At 32.6% G+C, this 17,117-nt stretch overlaps 1 protein-coding gene across 21 annotated transcripts in view; it reads left to right on the forward strand.

Moving 5' to 3' along the window:
* The window catches only part of SPAG16 (sperm associated antigen 16), a 959,311-nt gene that overhangs the window by 19,945 nt on the left and 922,249 nt on the right, over positions 1 to 17,117 (forward strand). For 16 of the 21 annotated variants that reach the window (XR_014829285.1, XM_084999006.1, XM_084999017.1 and 13 more), the window contains 2 exons: positions 11 to 129; positions 7,456 to 7,593. Coding sequence is in view for 17 of the 21 variants with exons in the window: in XM_084999006.1 (XP_084855132.1) it covers positions 11 to 129; positions 7,456 to 7,593 (257 nt within the window). In the remaining 4 variants the exon portion in view is untranslated. The remainder of the gene's footprint in view (positions 1 to 10; positions 130 to 7,455; positions 7,594 to 17,117) is intronic. The other 5 variants (XR_014829286.1, XM_084999007.1, XM_084999008.1 and 2 more) reach the window with 1 other exon arrangement.

Here is a 17,117-nt window from a genome sequence, read left to right on the forward strand (position 1 = left end):
TAAATTTTAGGAGCAGAAAACAGTCCTATCTTCAAAGCCTGCAGCACCTGAAGCAATAGAAGACTTTCTCTGCAATTTCCTGATCAAAATGGGAATGACCAGAACTCTTGACTGTTTTCAATCTGAATGGTAAACAAGCAGAAGACTACTTAACCTAGAAATACTTACATTATCTCACATGTATGCTTTTAATCATCTTAAAAGACTTTGAGTGACTCAGCTTATGCAAAATGAATGAACTAGATAGAAACTTTTCTCATCATCACCACTGAAAACACACATGCACACACTATCAGGATATCAATTTCAAATAAATTTTTATTAAACATCTGTTCTTAATATTCAAATTTAGGTGATTTTCAATAAGCAAAAAAATCAAGTGAAGTTATATAATGCAAAGCTATTTTATGAAATATTTAAAAAATCTTTTGCATAATTATAAGGGCATTATTTCTTACATTAAGACATCCTACTATCAGTACTGCTTTGCTTGATTTACTTAAAGTGTAATGGCCTGCTTTACTCTTCTCATAAACTGATTCTTTTACTATAAATATCTTTAATTTACAAGTAAGTGGGATTAATCTTTCAAGTGATACCCAGACACAAGATTTTCTTGTTATAAATTGAAAAATTGCATAACTTATTGGTTATGAAAAATCCATAGGTATACTGTCTATTTCTTTGCTAGAGCAGTGATGTTATAGGCATATTTTCAGAGTCCTAATGAAAATAATAATAATAATGAAATATTATTAAATAATTGGATAATAAAATGAGTTTTAACAGCCATTGCACATTATAGAATGAAGGAATAATATATAAAGAAGTTTATAGTGTTTTATATCTCAATCCCAATTTTAAATATAGGGGTAATATATGATTTCTACTAATCCAACTTTGATTTAATATTTATATTTTGCTTTTTCGGTTCTCATCTGCAGAGATCATGCGCATAGGAGAAACAGTTTCATTATTTAAAATTGCATATCTAATATTAATAAATCTAACTAGGAGAACCATTTTTCATTAATATAGCTTAGGAAAAAGAGCAAGTTTGATGGTAGAAAAATAATAACTCTTATTAAATCTGGAGACTGTGTGAATGATTTTTATAAAAATGTCCTTAAGAAATAATTACAAATGTACTAGAAAATACGTTTTTGTACAAGTAGGTAGATGATTAATTTGTAGTACTAATGAAATGAAAGATAATGTCATTCAGTTTCCCTTTTTTCTTGTAAGAATGTGTGTTAGGACAAGTAGTGCTTACACGTTTGGCCAGGCTGAAGTATGAAATGATTCCTTTTAGAGATTCTGGAACCAAATATACTCTTAACAGTTAGGTGTTTGTAGCTATATTGTCTTTTTAGATTTAGCCGTTTGAATTGAGATGATGTTTTGGGTATGAGGATTTATAGAATCCCTAAGTAAGCATACTATTGGCATAATATTACAATCATAAATTAATATTTGTATAAAATATCTCTTCATTATATGGGTTTAGTAATATCGTAGTTCAAATAATTTTATCCTTGTCCCTACCTTTTAATTTGTAATGAGATTATAAATTATTTGTAAAGAGATTATACTATATTGGATATTTTAATTTTAAATGAAACATTTTTTACTTTTATCTTAAACCTTTACTTATTTTGCATAGTAAGACTATCAGAATATTATATATATTCTATTTTCATAATTTCTTATGGAGAGAAGCACTGTAATAAATCATTGCTATTAATTCATTTAATCTTGCAAGAGGTGATGAAACAAGGCCTCTCAGTTGTTGGTTTGTTTAAAAAAAACCAAAAAACAAAACTCCAAAAAACAACAACAAAAAAAACCAGGGCAGTAAAATTTGACTTATGTTCCTTCATTCCTCAAATAGTAATTGCAGTAAATCCATTTAATCTTGGGTCAGCAAACTAAGACCAAATCTAACCTGCCTTTTGTTTGTATAAGTAAAATTTTATTGGAACACAGCCATGACCTATCTTTTAGGTATTGTCTGTGGTTGCTTTCACATTATAACATATAACAGCAAAGTTAACTTAGTCATAACAGAGACCATATGGCCTGGAAAGATTTTTTTTTTTTTAATTCTTAATTTTTATTTTCTGCCCATTTACAAAAAACATTATACATATATATGATAACCTATGGCACAAAAAAGTCTGCTCTGTGGATTTAGTCTGTGGTATTTTGATGACCATTTTAGAAGTGCTCTGTCAACAATGATAATTTCCCTGGGGACAAAATTAAAGAAAGGCTTAAAGTGGAGAAAAATACGGTATGTATTTTAGATACCCTTACGTGAGCATGTGTCAATCCTCTCCTTTCCACCACTGCAATATTTTGCTGGCTCTTAGTAAGATCAGGACTTACTAAGCAGAAATGTACCTTCTTGCTCTTCTTTGCTCTTTCCACTTATTACCTCTCATTACTCCCACCTTTCTTCTCTTTACAGCCAAATGTTTTGAAAGCAAAGGTGTTTATTTTCTTTCTTTCTTTACACTTTTACTTCCTATTTACTCTTTGGTTCTCTCTAGTTTGGCTTCTGTTCCTACCATTCCACTGAAGGTGGGATGGTAATACAAATGCCATAAAAGGTGACAGTGCAATTATTTATAATGTTTATTTGCTATTTTAACTTTTTTCTTAATTACAGAAGAAATGTCATATTTGTAATATACTGCTTTAATTTTCACAAAAAGGTAAATATTGCTGCTTTTAACCAGTAAAATCTGGCAATATATAATTACTAAAATGTGGGTAGTGCAGTTACTACAACTTTATTGTAATGTTTAGGTTTTAAATCAAGAGCCTAGAATGAACCCCCCTGAAAATCCCTTACGTTGTCCAGTTTGTGTGGGATGTATGTGTGGTATTGTATATACATTACTGGTTCTCAATAAATCCCACACAACTATGTAGTTGTTCCTTTAGCATTTAAACCTATTACTGTTCAGTTGATTAGGAGTTGGCTTCCAGTTATGTCATGTTGTAAGAATTCTTTTCCCCAAACAAGATTAAGTAAAACACAGGAATGTCGTAACTTCTATAAATCTAACTTTTAGGAGTTTCTGTTGTGGCTCAGTGGTAATGAACCTGACTAGTAGCCATGAAAATGTGGGTTCAATCCATGGCCTTGCTCAGTGGGTTAAGGATCCAGTGTTGCCATGAGCTGTGGTGTAGTCTGCAGATGCAGCTCAGATCCAGTGTTGCTGTGGCTGTGGCGTAGGCTGGCAGCTGCAGCTCTGATTTGATCCTTAGCCTGGGAACTTCCATATGCTGTAGGTGTGGCCCTAAAAATGGAAAAAAAAAATCTAACTTTTACTGTGTTGCAGTATGCTAAATTTGACCTCTATCTATGCAGAGATTTATTTACTATGTTATCAAGGAGGCAACCTACCAAGTGAATACTTAAATTTTATAGCCAGATTTAGTATGATATTTATTAAATATGAAGGATTTAAAAATATTTAAGATGAAGCCTTAGGCTTGTTAGTCATGAATGTACTTTGTATCATTTTTATTAGTACATTATGTTCTCATGCTTAATCTCATTTACTTCTCCAGACAGCTATGTGTAGCAGGAAGCCACTATCACATCTCCACTATATGGATGAGGAAATGGGTTTAGCTAGAGAGGTTAGGATATCGGCCAGTCACAGACTGTAAGTGGCAGAGTCAGCCCAGGCCAGGCTGATTTCCCTGGTTTTTATGTCCTGTGTCTTGGGTGCCATCATGAGGGAAAAATAACCCTTAATCTGGACACCATTTGTATGTTTACGGAAATTCTGCAAAACTACTTGTCATTTGTGGCAGTAGTTCTTAAACTATTGGCATATAAACAAATTTTATGAAAGTCTATGCAATTTCTCCCTGAAATACGTACATATTCCCATTTCCATATAGTATTTTGTGGATGTTATGGTAAATAAGACCATTAATATGATTTTATTGGTAGTAATTTCATTGGCAATTGTATTGATAGTACATTTTATTTTTAGCTCCTAATAGTTATCACAATCTTTTCTTCCATCTGAACGTTTTCAGTCTTAGACTAAGGGTGAGTGAAGGCTATTTGTTTAACACACACATCAAAACAAAACAAAAAAATCTTATGTTGGGAAAAGCAGTTTTTACTGAAGAATGTATTTCTGGAGTTCATAGATTGATTCCTAATTAATAGTGTTTTAAAGTGAATTTAAAATCATCTTGGATATTTTTATATGGATGGTAGAAATTTTGTGTGATAAATAATTTTTGAATATCCTGTTATATATGATAAAGGTAGTATGTGTTATGTTGTTAGGTTTTGATTTGTACTTATTTTATCACATTACTTTATTTACATAACATTTAATTTAGAAGACTACATATCTCTTTCTTACTGAAATAATTTTAGTGATTTTTTTTCTGCATAAAATAAAGCAAGTTCCTAAAAAACAATTTTATGGCCAGAAAATCTTTATGGTCCAATACTTTAGTTAATTCTTATGTCTTCTCTTCTGAGAAAAGTATAAATCACATCCCAGATCTGGCTAGAAAAGTGATTTTATGATGAAATGGTTATCTATCTATTCTTTTATAAATTGTAGCAAATACCATTTGATATTTATTATCTTAACCTTTTGGATATTCTGCAGGGGTTCTTTGGCTATTTTTTGATATCAATGAGATATATAACACAAAAACATATGGCATAACATATAACATATGACAGTGTATAATATATTAAGAAAGTTAATATTTTTAATATGAAAGTGCTGAAAATTAAGTTATTAAACTAATGTTTAGCTCATTTATAGCAAGCTTTGTAGGGATTTCTTTGTTAATAACTATTACTCAAAATGTTTTTCTACACTCTGTATGTTTTTGATTTAACTTTTTTTTGCCTGAATGCATTTTATTTTTTAATTTTTTTAATAATGATTTTTATTTTTTCTCTTGGTTTATAGTGTTCTGTCAATTTCTACTGTACAGCAAAGTGACCCCCCCCCCACACACACATATACATACATTCTTTTTCTCACATTATCCTCCATTATGCTCCATCATAATTGACTAGATCTAGTTCCCAGTGCTATACAGCAGAATCTCATTGCTTATCCATTCCAAAGGCAATAGTTTGTGTCTATTAACCCCAGATTCCCTGTCCATCTTACTCCTTCCCCCTCCCCCTGGGCAACCACAAGTCTGTTCTTAAAATCCATGAGTTTCTTTTCTGTGGAAAGCTTCATTTGTGCCATATATTAGATTTGAGATATAAATTATATCATACAGTATTTGTCTTTCTCTCTCTGACTTACTTCAGTTAGTGTGAAAGTCTCTAGTTCTATCCATCTTGCTGCAAATGTCATTATTTTGTTCTTTTTTATGGCTGAGTCATATTCCATTGTGTATGTATACCACATCTTCTTAATGGATTTAACTTTCTTAATTATTAAATATAATGATTAAAATTATAATTATTTATTGATTTAGGTATGATTTTCTTACATTCCTTCTTATTTCACTGAGAAAATAGAAATTCCACAACTCTTGCCTCTTCTCTACCAAGCTGCCACCTTGTTCTCAGCCTTCTCCATCTCCTGTCACAGAGGCTGAGCTGTTTACACTGTCTTCTGAGGCCAGCTCTCCTCTCCTGGATCCCAGTTCCTCTTGCCTACACAACAACATTACTCCTGCACTTGTCTCCTCTCTTGCCTGCACTGCAAATGTTTTGCCTTTCTGCTGGATTATTCCATAAGTATAAAGATGTAAAATCAAGTGTCATATATTAAAAAAAAAAAAAAAAAAAAAAAAAAAGGACCTCAAACCCCCTGGGCTCCACTTTCTCTTCTAGGTTAATCTTGATTTCCTGGGCTCTGCCTTACAGCTTGTCTCCTTGAAAGAGTTTGTTTCCACTTCTTCGTTTTCCTATACTCTCTCCTTCCTACTCTAGTTTCGCTTTCATCTCCATGATTCTACTGAAACTTTTTTCAGTGACTTCACATTGCCAAATTCAGTGACTGATCCTTTGTACTCCTTTTAGTCATTCTCCTTGCATATTTGTCACTGTTGTTCACTTCTTATTTCTTGGAACACTTTCTTCACTTGGCCTCTGAGCCACAGTGCTCTCCTCTTCTTTCACTACTTTAGTGCACCCTCTTTCTTAGTCTGTATTTGGTAATATTTCCTTCTCTTCCCAGTCTTGAAACAGTCCTAGGACTGACTGACTTCTCTCTTTACATTCACTTCCTAACTGGTCTCATCCAGTCTTGTGACCCTAAAAAGGATCTATTTACTGACGATCTCCAAATTTAAATTGCATGATCTGACTTTTTCCCTAAACCCTGGACATGTACTTAACAATGTTCATTTTTACTTAATTGCCTAGCAGGCATCTTGCATTTAACATGGATAGAAACAGTTTCTTGATTCTTCTGGCCCTCCAGTTCTTACTGTATTTGTCCCCATTTCATTAAATGGATATCTGTTGCTCAGCCAAAAACCTTGGAGTTATCTTTGACTTTCTCTTTTAAGCCAAACCCTGACATCTAATCTGTTAGAGAATCCTGTTGGCTCCATCTTTACAGCATGTCCAGAAAGGACCTGTTTCTCACAGTCTTTACTGCTAGAAACTTTGTTTAAGTCACCAGTGTCTCTCTCCTGAACTATTGCATCCGTCTCCTAACCAGACTCTCTTTCTACTCTTAATTCTTTAGTTTCTTTAAAGAGATGCCAGATTAATCCTTTTAAAACATAAATTTGATCAGTATCACTTGTGTTTCAAAACCTTCCAAGGATTTCAGTCTGATTTAAGTAAAATCACATTCCTCTCTTTGGCTCCCTGCTAACTTCCAGACCTACCTCTCACCACTCTCTTTTCTGCCCACTTAGTTGGCTCCATTTCCAAATACTCCCCATGTACTGACTTTTTGCTGTATGCGGTACATGTCAAGCACTTCCTTGTCTCAGGGCCTTAACTTATCTGTTAGCTAGGAATGCACTTTCCTGTATTTCCACATGGCTTGATCCCTCATTTCCTTCAGTTTCTTGCTCACATTATTATATTGTCAGTCCTATTTTCTCTGGCCACCTTATGTAAAATAGTACTAATAATCTCATCACTGTATTTCAGTCTGTTTCTCTTACCCCGCTTTATTTTACTTCATAGAATGGAAATTCCATTACATAGGTAGGGACTTGGACATTTTTGTTAATTTGACCAGTGTCTGGAACATAGGAGATGTTCAGGTATATTTTATGCACACCATCATGATATGCGTCCCTAGCAATTCATTACTATTTTAAATATGTATTATGAATATTATTTATAAAAGTAATATTGCAGCTTATTACTATAAATTTTCCTTTGGAATTAACTTTTTAAAGTGTACATAAATTAAGCCAATGTATTAAAAGGAAACAGCATAACATTTTTTGTTTGAACTTTTGTCCTAGGTATGAGTTAATGCAGAAGGGAATAACTGAACTTAGAGATGCTGGGAATGTTCCAGATGTCTACACTCAGAATATGCTTTTAGAAAATGAGAACAAAATTTTGAAGAAGGACTTGAAGCACTATAAACAGGCAGCTGAGTATGTCATTTTTTTTAAATAATATTTTTTTCTTTTTCTTTTGGACTAAATAAAGTAAGGCATTGAATGAGCTATTATGTGGATGAACTAATGTACCAGAGCATTAGTTCTAGATAACTGAGTTATATTTCCATTCTCATTGGAAAGAATGTGAAAGGCTTTACTAGCAAATTAATCGAACAGATGACCAGAACATTCACAATTGCAACTAGCCAACAAGAGTGGAATACAGAGAGTTGTGTAGCAGGTTGTTAATTTATGTAACGTTTGCTTCCTCATGTATTTTGATAATCATTTTATAGCTTGTGGAAATCTTCTCCTATGAAGAAAAGCTGATTTCTGAAATAATACAATTATACAAAGCATAAAGGAAGGAAGGTGCTAGTGTGTTCTTAGCAGAGGAATTTCAGTGTTTGAAAGCTCCCTAAAGAAAAATGTTATTTTGTAATTTCCTAGCATGCTTTTATGTACGGAGGAAAAATTTAACAGAAACCAAATTTGTCCACATGTTTCTTTCTTTCCAAAGTTATGAAAGACATGACGTTTTTGGCAAATGAATTTAGATAAATGGGCAGTGTTATTCTAGCAAAGACAAATATGAGAATGTGTTGACTTGGGGTGCATCTACTGATCTAAGACAATGTTAGACGAAAAATGAATGCTTAGGTATGGAGTAGAGACAGTTCATTAGTTTTTATTAAACATTTCAAGAGGGACTTTCGCTATTAAAGGATCATATTAAAACAAAATTATATAAGCAGAACCACCTTATAGAAACACAGTATTTCAGGATCTTCATAAAAAAGTTTCATGTAAAGAAACAACATTGTATTACAAAGTGAAAGAAGCATTTAAAATAAGCGCCTACTTTTAAAAGGTGGTGTAAATAAAAGGCAATTTGTATGATCATTATTAACTTATTGTATGAACTTACAGGAATGTTTTTTGCAAGTTAATATAATTACATAGTATCTATGGATGCAGTCTTTGAAATTTTACATTTTAGATAGAAGTGTATGATGATCCTCAGAATGATGTTACTAGAACCAGCATTCTCTCTGTTGTCGGTTCCATTTCTCAGAAGTGATTTGCACTGTTAACCCTGATTCTTACTGTGATTTTGTATAGACACCTAATGGATGCATTAGAAGTTTGACCCAGCAAATTTTTCACAGTGCTGGCTTGCATACTATTTCAGTTCCTGATCTACTTTGGATTATTGTTTAAGTTTGCCAATTTCTTTTGAATAAAGCCTTTTTCTGCAATGAGTTTTGCTTTAGTGATGTTAATTAATCATTTTTATTACTGCTTATTTATTGCATATTATATTTAATAACTATAATTAAAACCATAAAAACTATTACCAATGCAAACTATTAAATTGATATAAAGAGAAATCCTGATTAAAATATATCACTCAAATGAAATCTATATCCTGTTCATGTTTACTAAAAGATCAGACTACTACATTTTTTTTTTTTTTTTTTTGCTTTTTAGGGCTGCACCCATGGCATATGGAGGTTCCTAGACTAGGGGTCTAATTGGAGCTAAAGCTGCCAGCCTACACCACAGCCACAGGCACACCAGATCCAAGCCGCATCTGCGACCTACACCACACTCATGGCAGCGCCAAATCCTTAATCCATTGGCGAGGCCAGGTATTGAACCCACAACCTCATGGTTCCTAGTTGGATTTGTTTCTGCTGTGCCAGGACGGGAACTCCACTAAATGTTTATAAAATTTACTATACTTACTAAAATACAGTTTTAATTTCAGTGTACTTATGGTTATCTCTCAAGTCTTTCATACTCAATGTTAAGTAAACTTATACAGATTAGAAAAGGAAAATATTTACTTTAATCTAGCTCACCTAGAAAATTTGAAGGAAAGCTGCTTGACCCTTAATAGATGCTTAATATTTATATCATCAAATGACTATTAAGCACATTGTGCTTCACAGTAGCTTTTGGTGAAGTGTGTCCTGTGGCCTAATTTTGTTGGATACATTCTCAAAAAATAGCGAATGAAGTTTTGTAAAAAATTTCCAAAACAAATGCTGTCTTGCTACAAGTTTTCCCCAAATGGTAATTTTTCATCACACAGGTTTTTCTGTTTGACCTGTGATGATATTTTCCCAGTAGGAATCAGGGATAAAGGTGGGATTCCCTTTATGGAATGTATATTAAAGTTTTCTTTTTTTTTGTATTAAGACTATTTCTTAAAGCAAGGTGAGTGTAGATGTTAAATAATTTTCTAATAATTCATATTTAATATATGAAAAGAGTCAGGTTATATATGTGTTATGTATGATCTTGATTAAACTGATAGCAATCAGTGATTCTCTAGAGAAATCAGTGAAATCAAATAGCTATAAGCTTAATATTTATTTAGGGGAGATTTGCCATGGAAAGAGTACAGAACTTAAAGTTCAAACACCTAGTTGCCAATATTTTGCTACATATTAATGCATTTTTTCTTATTGTTATACTGGGAATAGTTATGCATAATATTATTAACTCCTAGGGAGTGATGTGATAATTAAACAAGACAGTCTATAATAAAGAGCTGTGTAAATCACAAAGTGCTTTGAAAATGTCAGCTATTATTTTCAATATCTTTAAATCTGTCATCTTAGATTTTTAAAAATTATCACATCATTAATATTTTTGAAATTAAGCAATAATGAAGCATAAAGGAAGAAATGAAAAGGGAAAATATTACACTCTAAAATATCATTTGAATTGCTATAATTAAAAAAGAAATTGTCTTTTTCTCTGCTATAAGCAATGCCATTTTTAAAACAGAGGTTTTCCCTATATTTGCTGCAGATATAGATTGTATTCTAAATTATCAAATTTGGTGTATAGTGAATCTGTATGTATGATGATGGTTATTAACCATACTTACTGTGATCATTTTTCAGTATGTACAAATATCCAATCAGTATGTTTTATACCCAAAACTAATATAATAGTACATGTTAATTATACCTTGGTTTAAAAGTTTAGAAGAAAACTGGAAAATTTCTTTATAGATGTTTTTAAGGGAAGTAGCATTATTAAAAGGATTTATAGTTACATTGACTATGTTACATGCTAGATACTGGAGAGGAATGATCTGGGTGGTAGTTTGACATTCTTTCTTGGAAAATTAAATTATAACTCTACTTTTCAATAACCAATTTTTATTTTAAATTCAGAGTTCTAGAATTTAAGTGACCTCTCTCACATTTGCAGAGAACTATTAGTTGAATGAGGACTGAAAACATCACTTAGGTTTATGATGTCTTTCATAGTTAAGACACTACTTCATAAACTTTATTTTATTTGGAAGTTGACATGCCACAATATGCACTTCAGTCTGAGGTACATAAAAACAGTTATGAGTTTTATTTACTAGAAACCTGTTTGTTTGATTTTGTTCTGTACCTTGACTAGCATTTTATGTCTTCTACTAGTGTACACATTGCCAGTACTCTGTTGGGTATCTTACTCATAAAAGCATCATTGTGCTTAGTCTCTAACGTTCCATAGTCCAGCTTTTACCCCACCTCTTCTACTCAATGTATTATTTTTCATTCTTCTCCTTCCTCAGGTTCTTTGAGAACATGCTGTTCTGCCTCTACTTCTACCTTGTAGCAGGCTTCTCTTCACACTGTTTAAGCTCTCTAAGGGTATACTGTCCAATAAGACAGCCACTCAGTCAATAAGAGAGCCACTAACTACATGTAGATGTTGACAGATGTAAGATGTTCAATCAGGTGGTGGTAGGTGCCATGAAGAAAATTAGCATGAGTAAGGGAGACAGAGGTAAATGAGACCTGTTTTATACAGGATGGTAAGGGAAGTCCTCTCAGATATCTGAAGAAATTGAGAGATAAGGCCATGTGTAAACTTGGGAAAAGGGAATTCTGGGCAGAGGGAAAGGAAGTACAAAGAGCCTGTGTTGGGGACAGCTTGGCTTGTTAGAGGATGAGCAAGGAGACCATAGTGACTAGAAACAGGGATAAGTGGTAGAAGCCTTTGTTATAACTTAATTTTTTTTCTTCTGAGTGGGATGTGGGACTAATCGGTAGTCTTGAGAAGAAGCATAATGTGAGGATGTGAGGTGGCTACTGTGTGGAAAATAGATTGGATGGCGGGACATAGTGGAGAGGGGAGATCATATCTTGCATAGCCTTCTTATAAGTTGATGTATATGGTTACAAGATAGTAATGATGAAGTCTAACTCCTTAGAGAACCGTTAGCTTCTTGAAGGACAACATCTGGCGTTACCAAATTCTGCATTGCTTACTAATTCCACTCAAACTTTGGTTCAGAACAGATATTGATATCAGATTAAGTATTATGAAGAGAGCAACACAAATACATGCTGTCTGCTATCTATTAGATAGAGGACTAGGATTATCTTTCAGTTTTTCATGTGGAGTGGAGTGGTATTATCTATCCTTGAGGGAATCATTTTACATGTATTTTTTTTAAAAAATGATTTTTATTTTTTCCATTATAGCCAGTTTACAGGTTCTGTCAGTTTCTACTGCACAGCAAGATGGCCCAGTCACACATACATGTATACATTCTTTTTTTCTCATATTAATATTTAGCACAATATGCATCACATGGTAAGTGCTCAATAAGGATTAAATCAGTATTCTATATTACAGCAGTGTTTTTTCTCCCTCTCATAACACTCACTAGAGTTTATGGATATATATGTATATGTTTTATTTCCTTCATTTTCTGTACATTCCTATAAACTTGGTGTAGGAAAAGATTGTGCACGTCTTAACCATCACAGTATAATGAGCATTGTACCTAGCACATAGTTATTAAGTGGGTGAAATAGCTTTATCATCTTCATCAATCTTATTATTATCTACAGCAGGAACATTGAATAAACAGCCAAGAGTGGTGTTTCTTCCATAAGGGAGATACAAGGCAATTTATTTATTTGTTTACATATATTAACTTTTAAATTCTAAACAAATATCAAGCCTATAGAAAGTAAAAAAAAAAAATAGAATAATGAACCTCATGGGGCTGTCAAACAGTATTAACACTCATCAGTTTCATGCCATTTGCCATTTTTATTTCATTTCATCCTTCATTAAATTTCTTTGGTATTTTTTTGTTGAAAATCAATTGACTCTGTATTTGTGGGTCTGTTTCTATATTCCATTACATTCATCTATTTGTTTATCCTTATGCTAATACCACACTCTTGATTATTGTAGGTTTAATTAAGTTCTTAAATTTAGGTAAAGTTAGTCTTCTAGCATTGTTTTTCTTTTTGAGAGATAGTTTGGCTATTGTAGATCCTTTTTATTTTTCCTATAAATTTTATTTATTTATTTATTTATTTATTTTTTTACTTTTTGCTATTTCTTGGGCCGCTCCCGCGGCATATGGAGGTTCCCAGGCTAGGGGTCTAATCGGAGCTGTAGTCTCCGGCCTATGCCAGAGCCATAGCAACGCAGGATCTGAGCCTCATCTGCAATCTACACCTCAGCTCATGGCAACGCCGGATCGTTAACCCACAGAGCAAGCACAGGGACCAAACCCGCAACCTCATGGTTCCTAGTCGGATTCATTAACCACTGCGCCACGATGGGAACTCCTATTTATTTATTTATTTATTTATTTATTTTCCTATAAAATTTAGATTCACTTTGTCAATTTCTATAGAAAGACAAGGATGGGATTAAAATAAGATGGAGTTGAATCTGTTATAATTTGGGAAGAATGTGTGTATACATATATTTATATGTATATATTTTGGGGGGGTTTATGTGTTCATGTTTTAGTCTTCTATTTTATGGTATCTATCTCTTTTTGTTAGGTTATTTTTAATTGTGTGTATTTATGAAGAAGCTTCAAATTTGTGCCTTTTACCTCTAATTACCTAATTTCCCCCCTTTTTGGTTATACTGTGAGTTCTGTGTAATAGGGACTTATCTTGTGCTCAGTATATCCCCAGGGCCTATAGCTGTGCCTGACAAATAGAAGGGGCTTAAGTGAAAGTGTGCTGTTAACATTTTTGCTCTTTAGTTAAGCTTTTAATAATTTTTTAGAATAGTTAATTGATGATTTTTGCCCCTTTTATAGTATTCCTTATGAGTAGGCATTATTTTCCTTTCATGATGGGAATTTAAATAACTTTAAAGCTAAGCCTTGCCCCATTTAGAGTACTGTCTTCCTTTGCTGGGCTTTTGCATTAAGGAAATGTAATGCAGACCAGAAAAGTTTTAGTGAGAGTAGTGAGGATTTGTCAGGAAATGATACTGACTGGGATTACTAAATAGAAGATTAAAATGTACCATTTTAAAAATAATGAAATAGTTGATTTTATCTTCCACCAGAAAATATAGACAGAAAGAAAATTAAATGACAATTAATATTGAGAAAAAATTCAGTACTTTACTAATGGGCCCTAATTTCACTTACAAAATTCACTTCTATAAAGAGGTCAAAGAGACCCAGCTTTCTGAAGACCCATTTAATTTAACGACTTTCAGAAACACACACTGTGAAAATAAAGATAATAAGGAGGCTCATAAAATTTCATGCTTTAGTGTTTAGGTAATTGCTTGTTAAATTAAGAAGGTATTAAGAAGGTATCTTTTTTTTTAGACATGGGTATTTCTCTTTCTTTTTTGGTTAAGAATATCATGAAAGTTTGCCTCTAATCTGGTTGAATGCCTGGCTATCCTACAGTTATTCCAATATTAATTTTAGTAGATTATACTAATTCATTTATAACTAATCAAAGGTAATGAAATAGTAATTATATAGTACTGCTATCAGGAATTACTTTGATTCAGGTTTGCACATGCAAAGAATACATGACAAAGATGGCCTTCTTTGGGGCATGTAAACAGGAATAAGTATTTATGTACTACCTTTTGATAAATTATAATAACTCAGTGAATCTATTATTATGCTTCGTTGTTTGGATGTGTGTAGTACACTAAATGGTCACTTGAAAATACTTAGTTAAAACTGCTCAGTTAATAAAAATTATTTTACTTGGGTCATTTAGTTAAAAATGTCTTTAGAGTACACTATTAAATTATATTTATATATAAAACATGGAGTTTTGGGGATGGTGCTTTTATAGTTTGATAAAAATATGATTATCTTGCTATTTTATAATTTAATTATAGAGTTTGATATGCTGCTTTCCTGAAATGGGAAGTAGTCATTCTGCCATCTCATTAAGGAAAAACATTTAAAAAGTGTTATCTTTATGATATACAAATCTAAATAGAATGTTTCACTGAATAACTCCTATTTCATTGTACTTGAAATAGAATTTCTATATTTGATGTTTGTCTTGATAAAAGTTTTTTAACCCGAAGATGCTCTGCTAATATAATGGGAAAATACTTTATAGTTTAAATATTAATTGCTTGTATGAATATGTTGAACTTTATTTTTTAGTACAACTTTTATTTTCCTTTTATTAAGCAGATGGGCAGCAAGCAGGATGATCATAATAGGAGAAGCAGCACCATGAAATGAATTTAAATTGTTTTACTGAGTAGACTTCATTTGTGCAAACAAAGTCCCTGAAAACCAATTTAATGGTCAGAAAAACTTTAAGGTCTAATATTTCGATCAATTCCTATGCTTTCTTTCCTGGGATGAGTACAAATAGGCCTTTAAATGTATATTAAAAAAGTGAGTTGATGCAGGGCTACGCATTTGTGATTCTGCTTAAGAAAATTTGCGGTGTGATTTTTCTGAGATTTTTTTAAGCCTGCTATGGGTTTACATTTCAGATGAGCTAAATAAACATAAGCTCATTACATGATTCATCAAGTTGTTGAAAATGGGACAGTTTCAGTAGACTCAATAGATGTTCACAAAGTTTAAATTACTTTATAAAGACATACAGTTTTACAATTAATCGTGTACCCTGATATTTTTGGTCCATTAGAGGATATTTAGCTATTGGTATGCCCCCTATTTTAGGTAGATAAATGTAGCTATTAGAAGAATTGGATGTGTTTACTATATTAAATAGTAATAGTAATATGATGATGATTACAGTTATTATTTTCATTATTTTCTGTGTGCAAGACAGTAAATAAGCCACTTTACATACTTTTCTCCTAAATGAATGAGAATTGAGGTGATGTTCTTGTCCTTTCACAGCAAAATGTCACCTTAGCCATTTATCTTTTTCAGTTACTCTGCTTAAACTCTCTCCTCCTTTTCACTCACTACTCATTAGGCGTATTGTGGTGGCGCAGGGGTTCTCTTCTTTTTGGCCCATCTTCATTCACACACACAGAATTAAAACCTGGAAAGAATAAAAATAACTGTTTCTTTGTCTAGTAGTTGGATATTCTGCAGATGATTTTTCAAGTCTGAGTATTTTAATCTACATTTTCTTGTGCCTTCAAGATTGTTGGCATGGAAATGAAGTTAAGAGTTAGATTTTTAGGCCATGAAATACTGTTACACGCTGCTTGTTTACTTGTGATTATGACTACAACATTGACAGTAGAATGAAGAACAATATAGGTCATCCAAAATAAGGAGGAGGTGATAGGGGAGAAAGAAAGAAAGTTGGAAAAATGGATGACACTTTCACCATATGCCACGAGGGACTTGATCTTGCCGCCACGTCTCACTGATCATAACATGCCCCAAACTACTTTGGCAGCCTTCCAGCCATCACTTCTAGTGATTGCTCTGATATAGCTCCTAAAGCAGATATCTTTGCATGCACTTATTTTATATAAATCTGAATTTTGAAATACGAGAGGCAGATGTATTCCATTCTGATCCTTGGGGGATGTCAGTACTCTAATTCAGTCCAGCCATTTTTCACAGTGTGAGACTCTCAGTGCAATAGCACTTTGTCAGTTAACTAAGACTGCTAGATAACCTACTTTTACATAAGAAATTATATTTTACATCATTATGTTTAAACTAACTTACAGTGGTAGGTGAAACGTTCTCATTAATTTTTCACATACAGCCTGGGCTTAGAATACTCTTGCTTGCTTTGTGCCAGACTACTCATTTTGCTTTGTGCAGAAAATATATCCAGTTGAAGAATGATTCTGTATCACAACACTGATATTGAAGACCTTCCTCATTAAGTTACCAGTTATTCTAGTTATGTGATCTCTAGGCGATAAATATTTCTCACATGCATTACCAGAATAAAATCTTGGTTTTTCTAGAACTTATATGCTTGCTTTCTTACAATGATCAGAAACTGAGTAACCCACTTAACCATATATTCAAGCAAGTTGAGAATTAAATTTTGTAGTCTTTTCCATTATTTGTGATTATTTTGAATTATCCTATTTTATTTGTATTTCACTTTTGTAAAATATTATATTTAAAAACAGATCGATTGAAAATTATTGTGCAGCATACTTTAATTTTACTTTATTTAAATTAAATGTAAATGAATGGTATTTCTAAAAGTGTGGGTTTTAGCCTGTTTATCCCTCACCTCCATATATATTAATGTTGGTTAGGATATTTCAATGAGAATTATAAT

Source organism: Sus scrofa, chromosome 15 (assembly GCF_054392235.1).
Source record: "Sus scrofa isolate SSC_HxYL_T2T_F1_AM1 chromosome 15, Sscrofa_HxYL_maternal_Yorkshire_Landrace_v2.0, whole genome shotgun sequence".
In the NCBI taxonomy this organism is placed as follows: Eukaryota; Metazoa; Chordata; class Mammalia; order Artiodactyla; family Suidae; genus Sus; species Sus scrofa.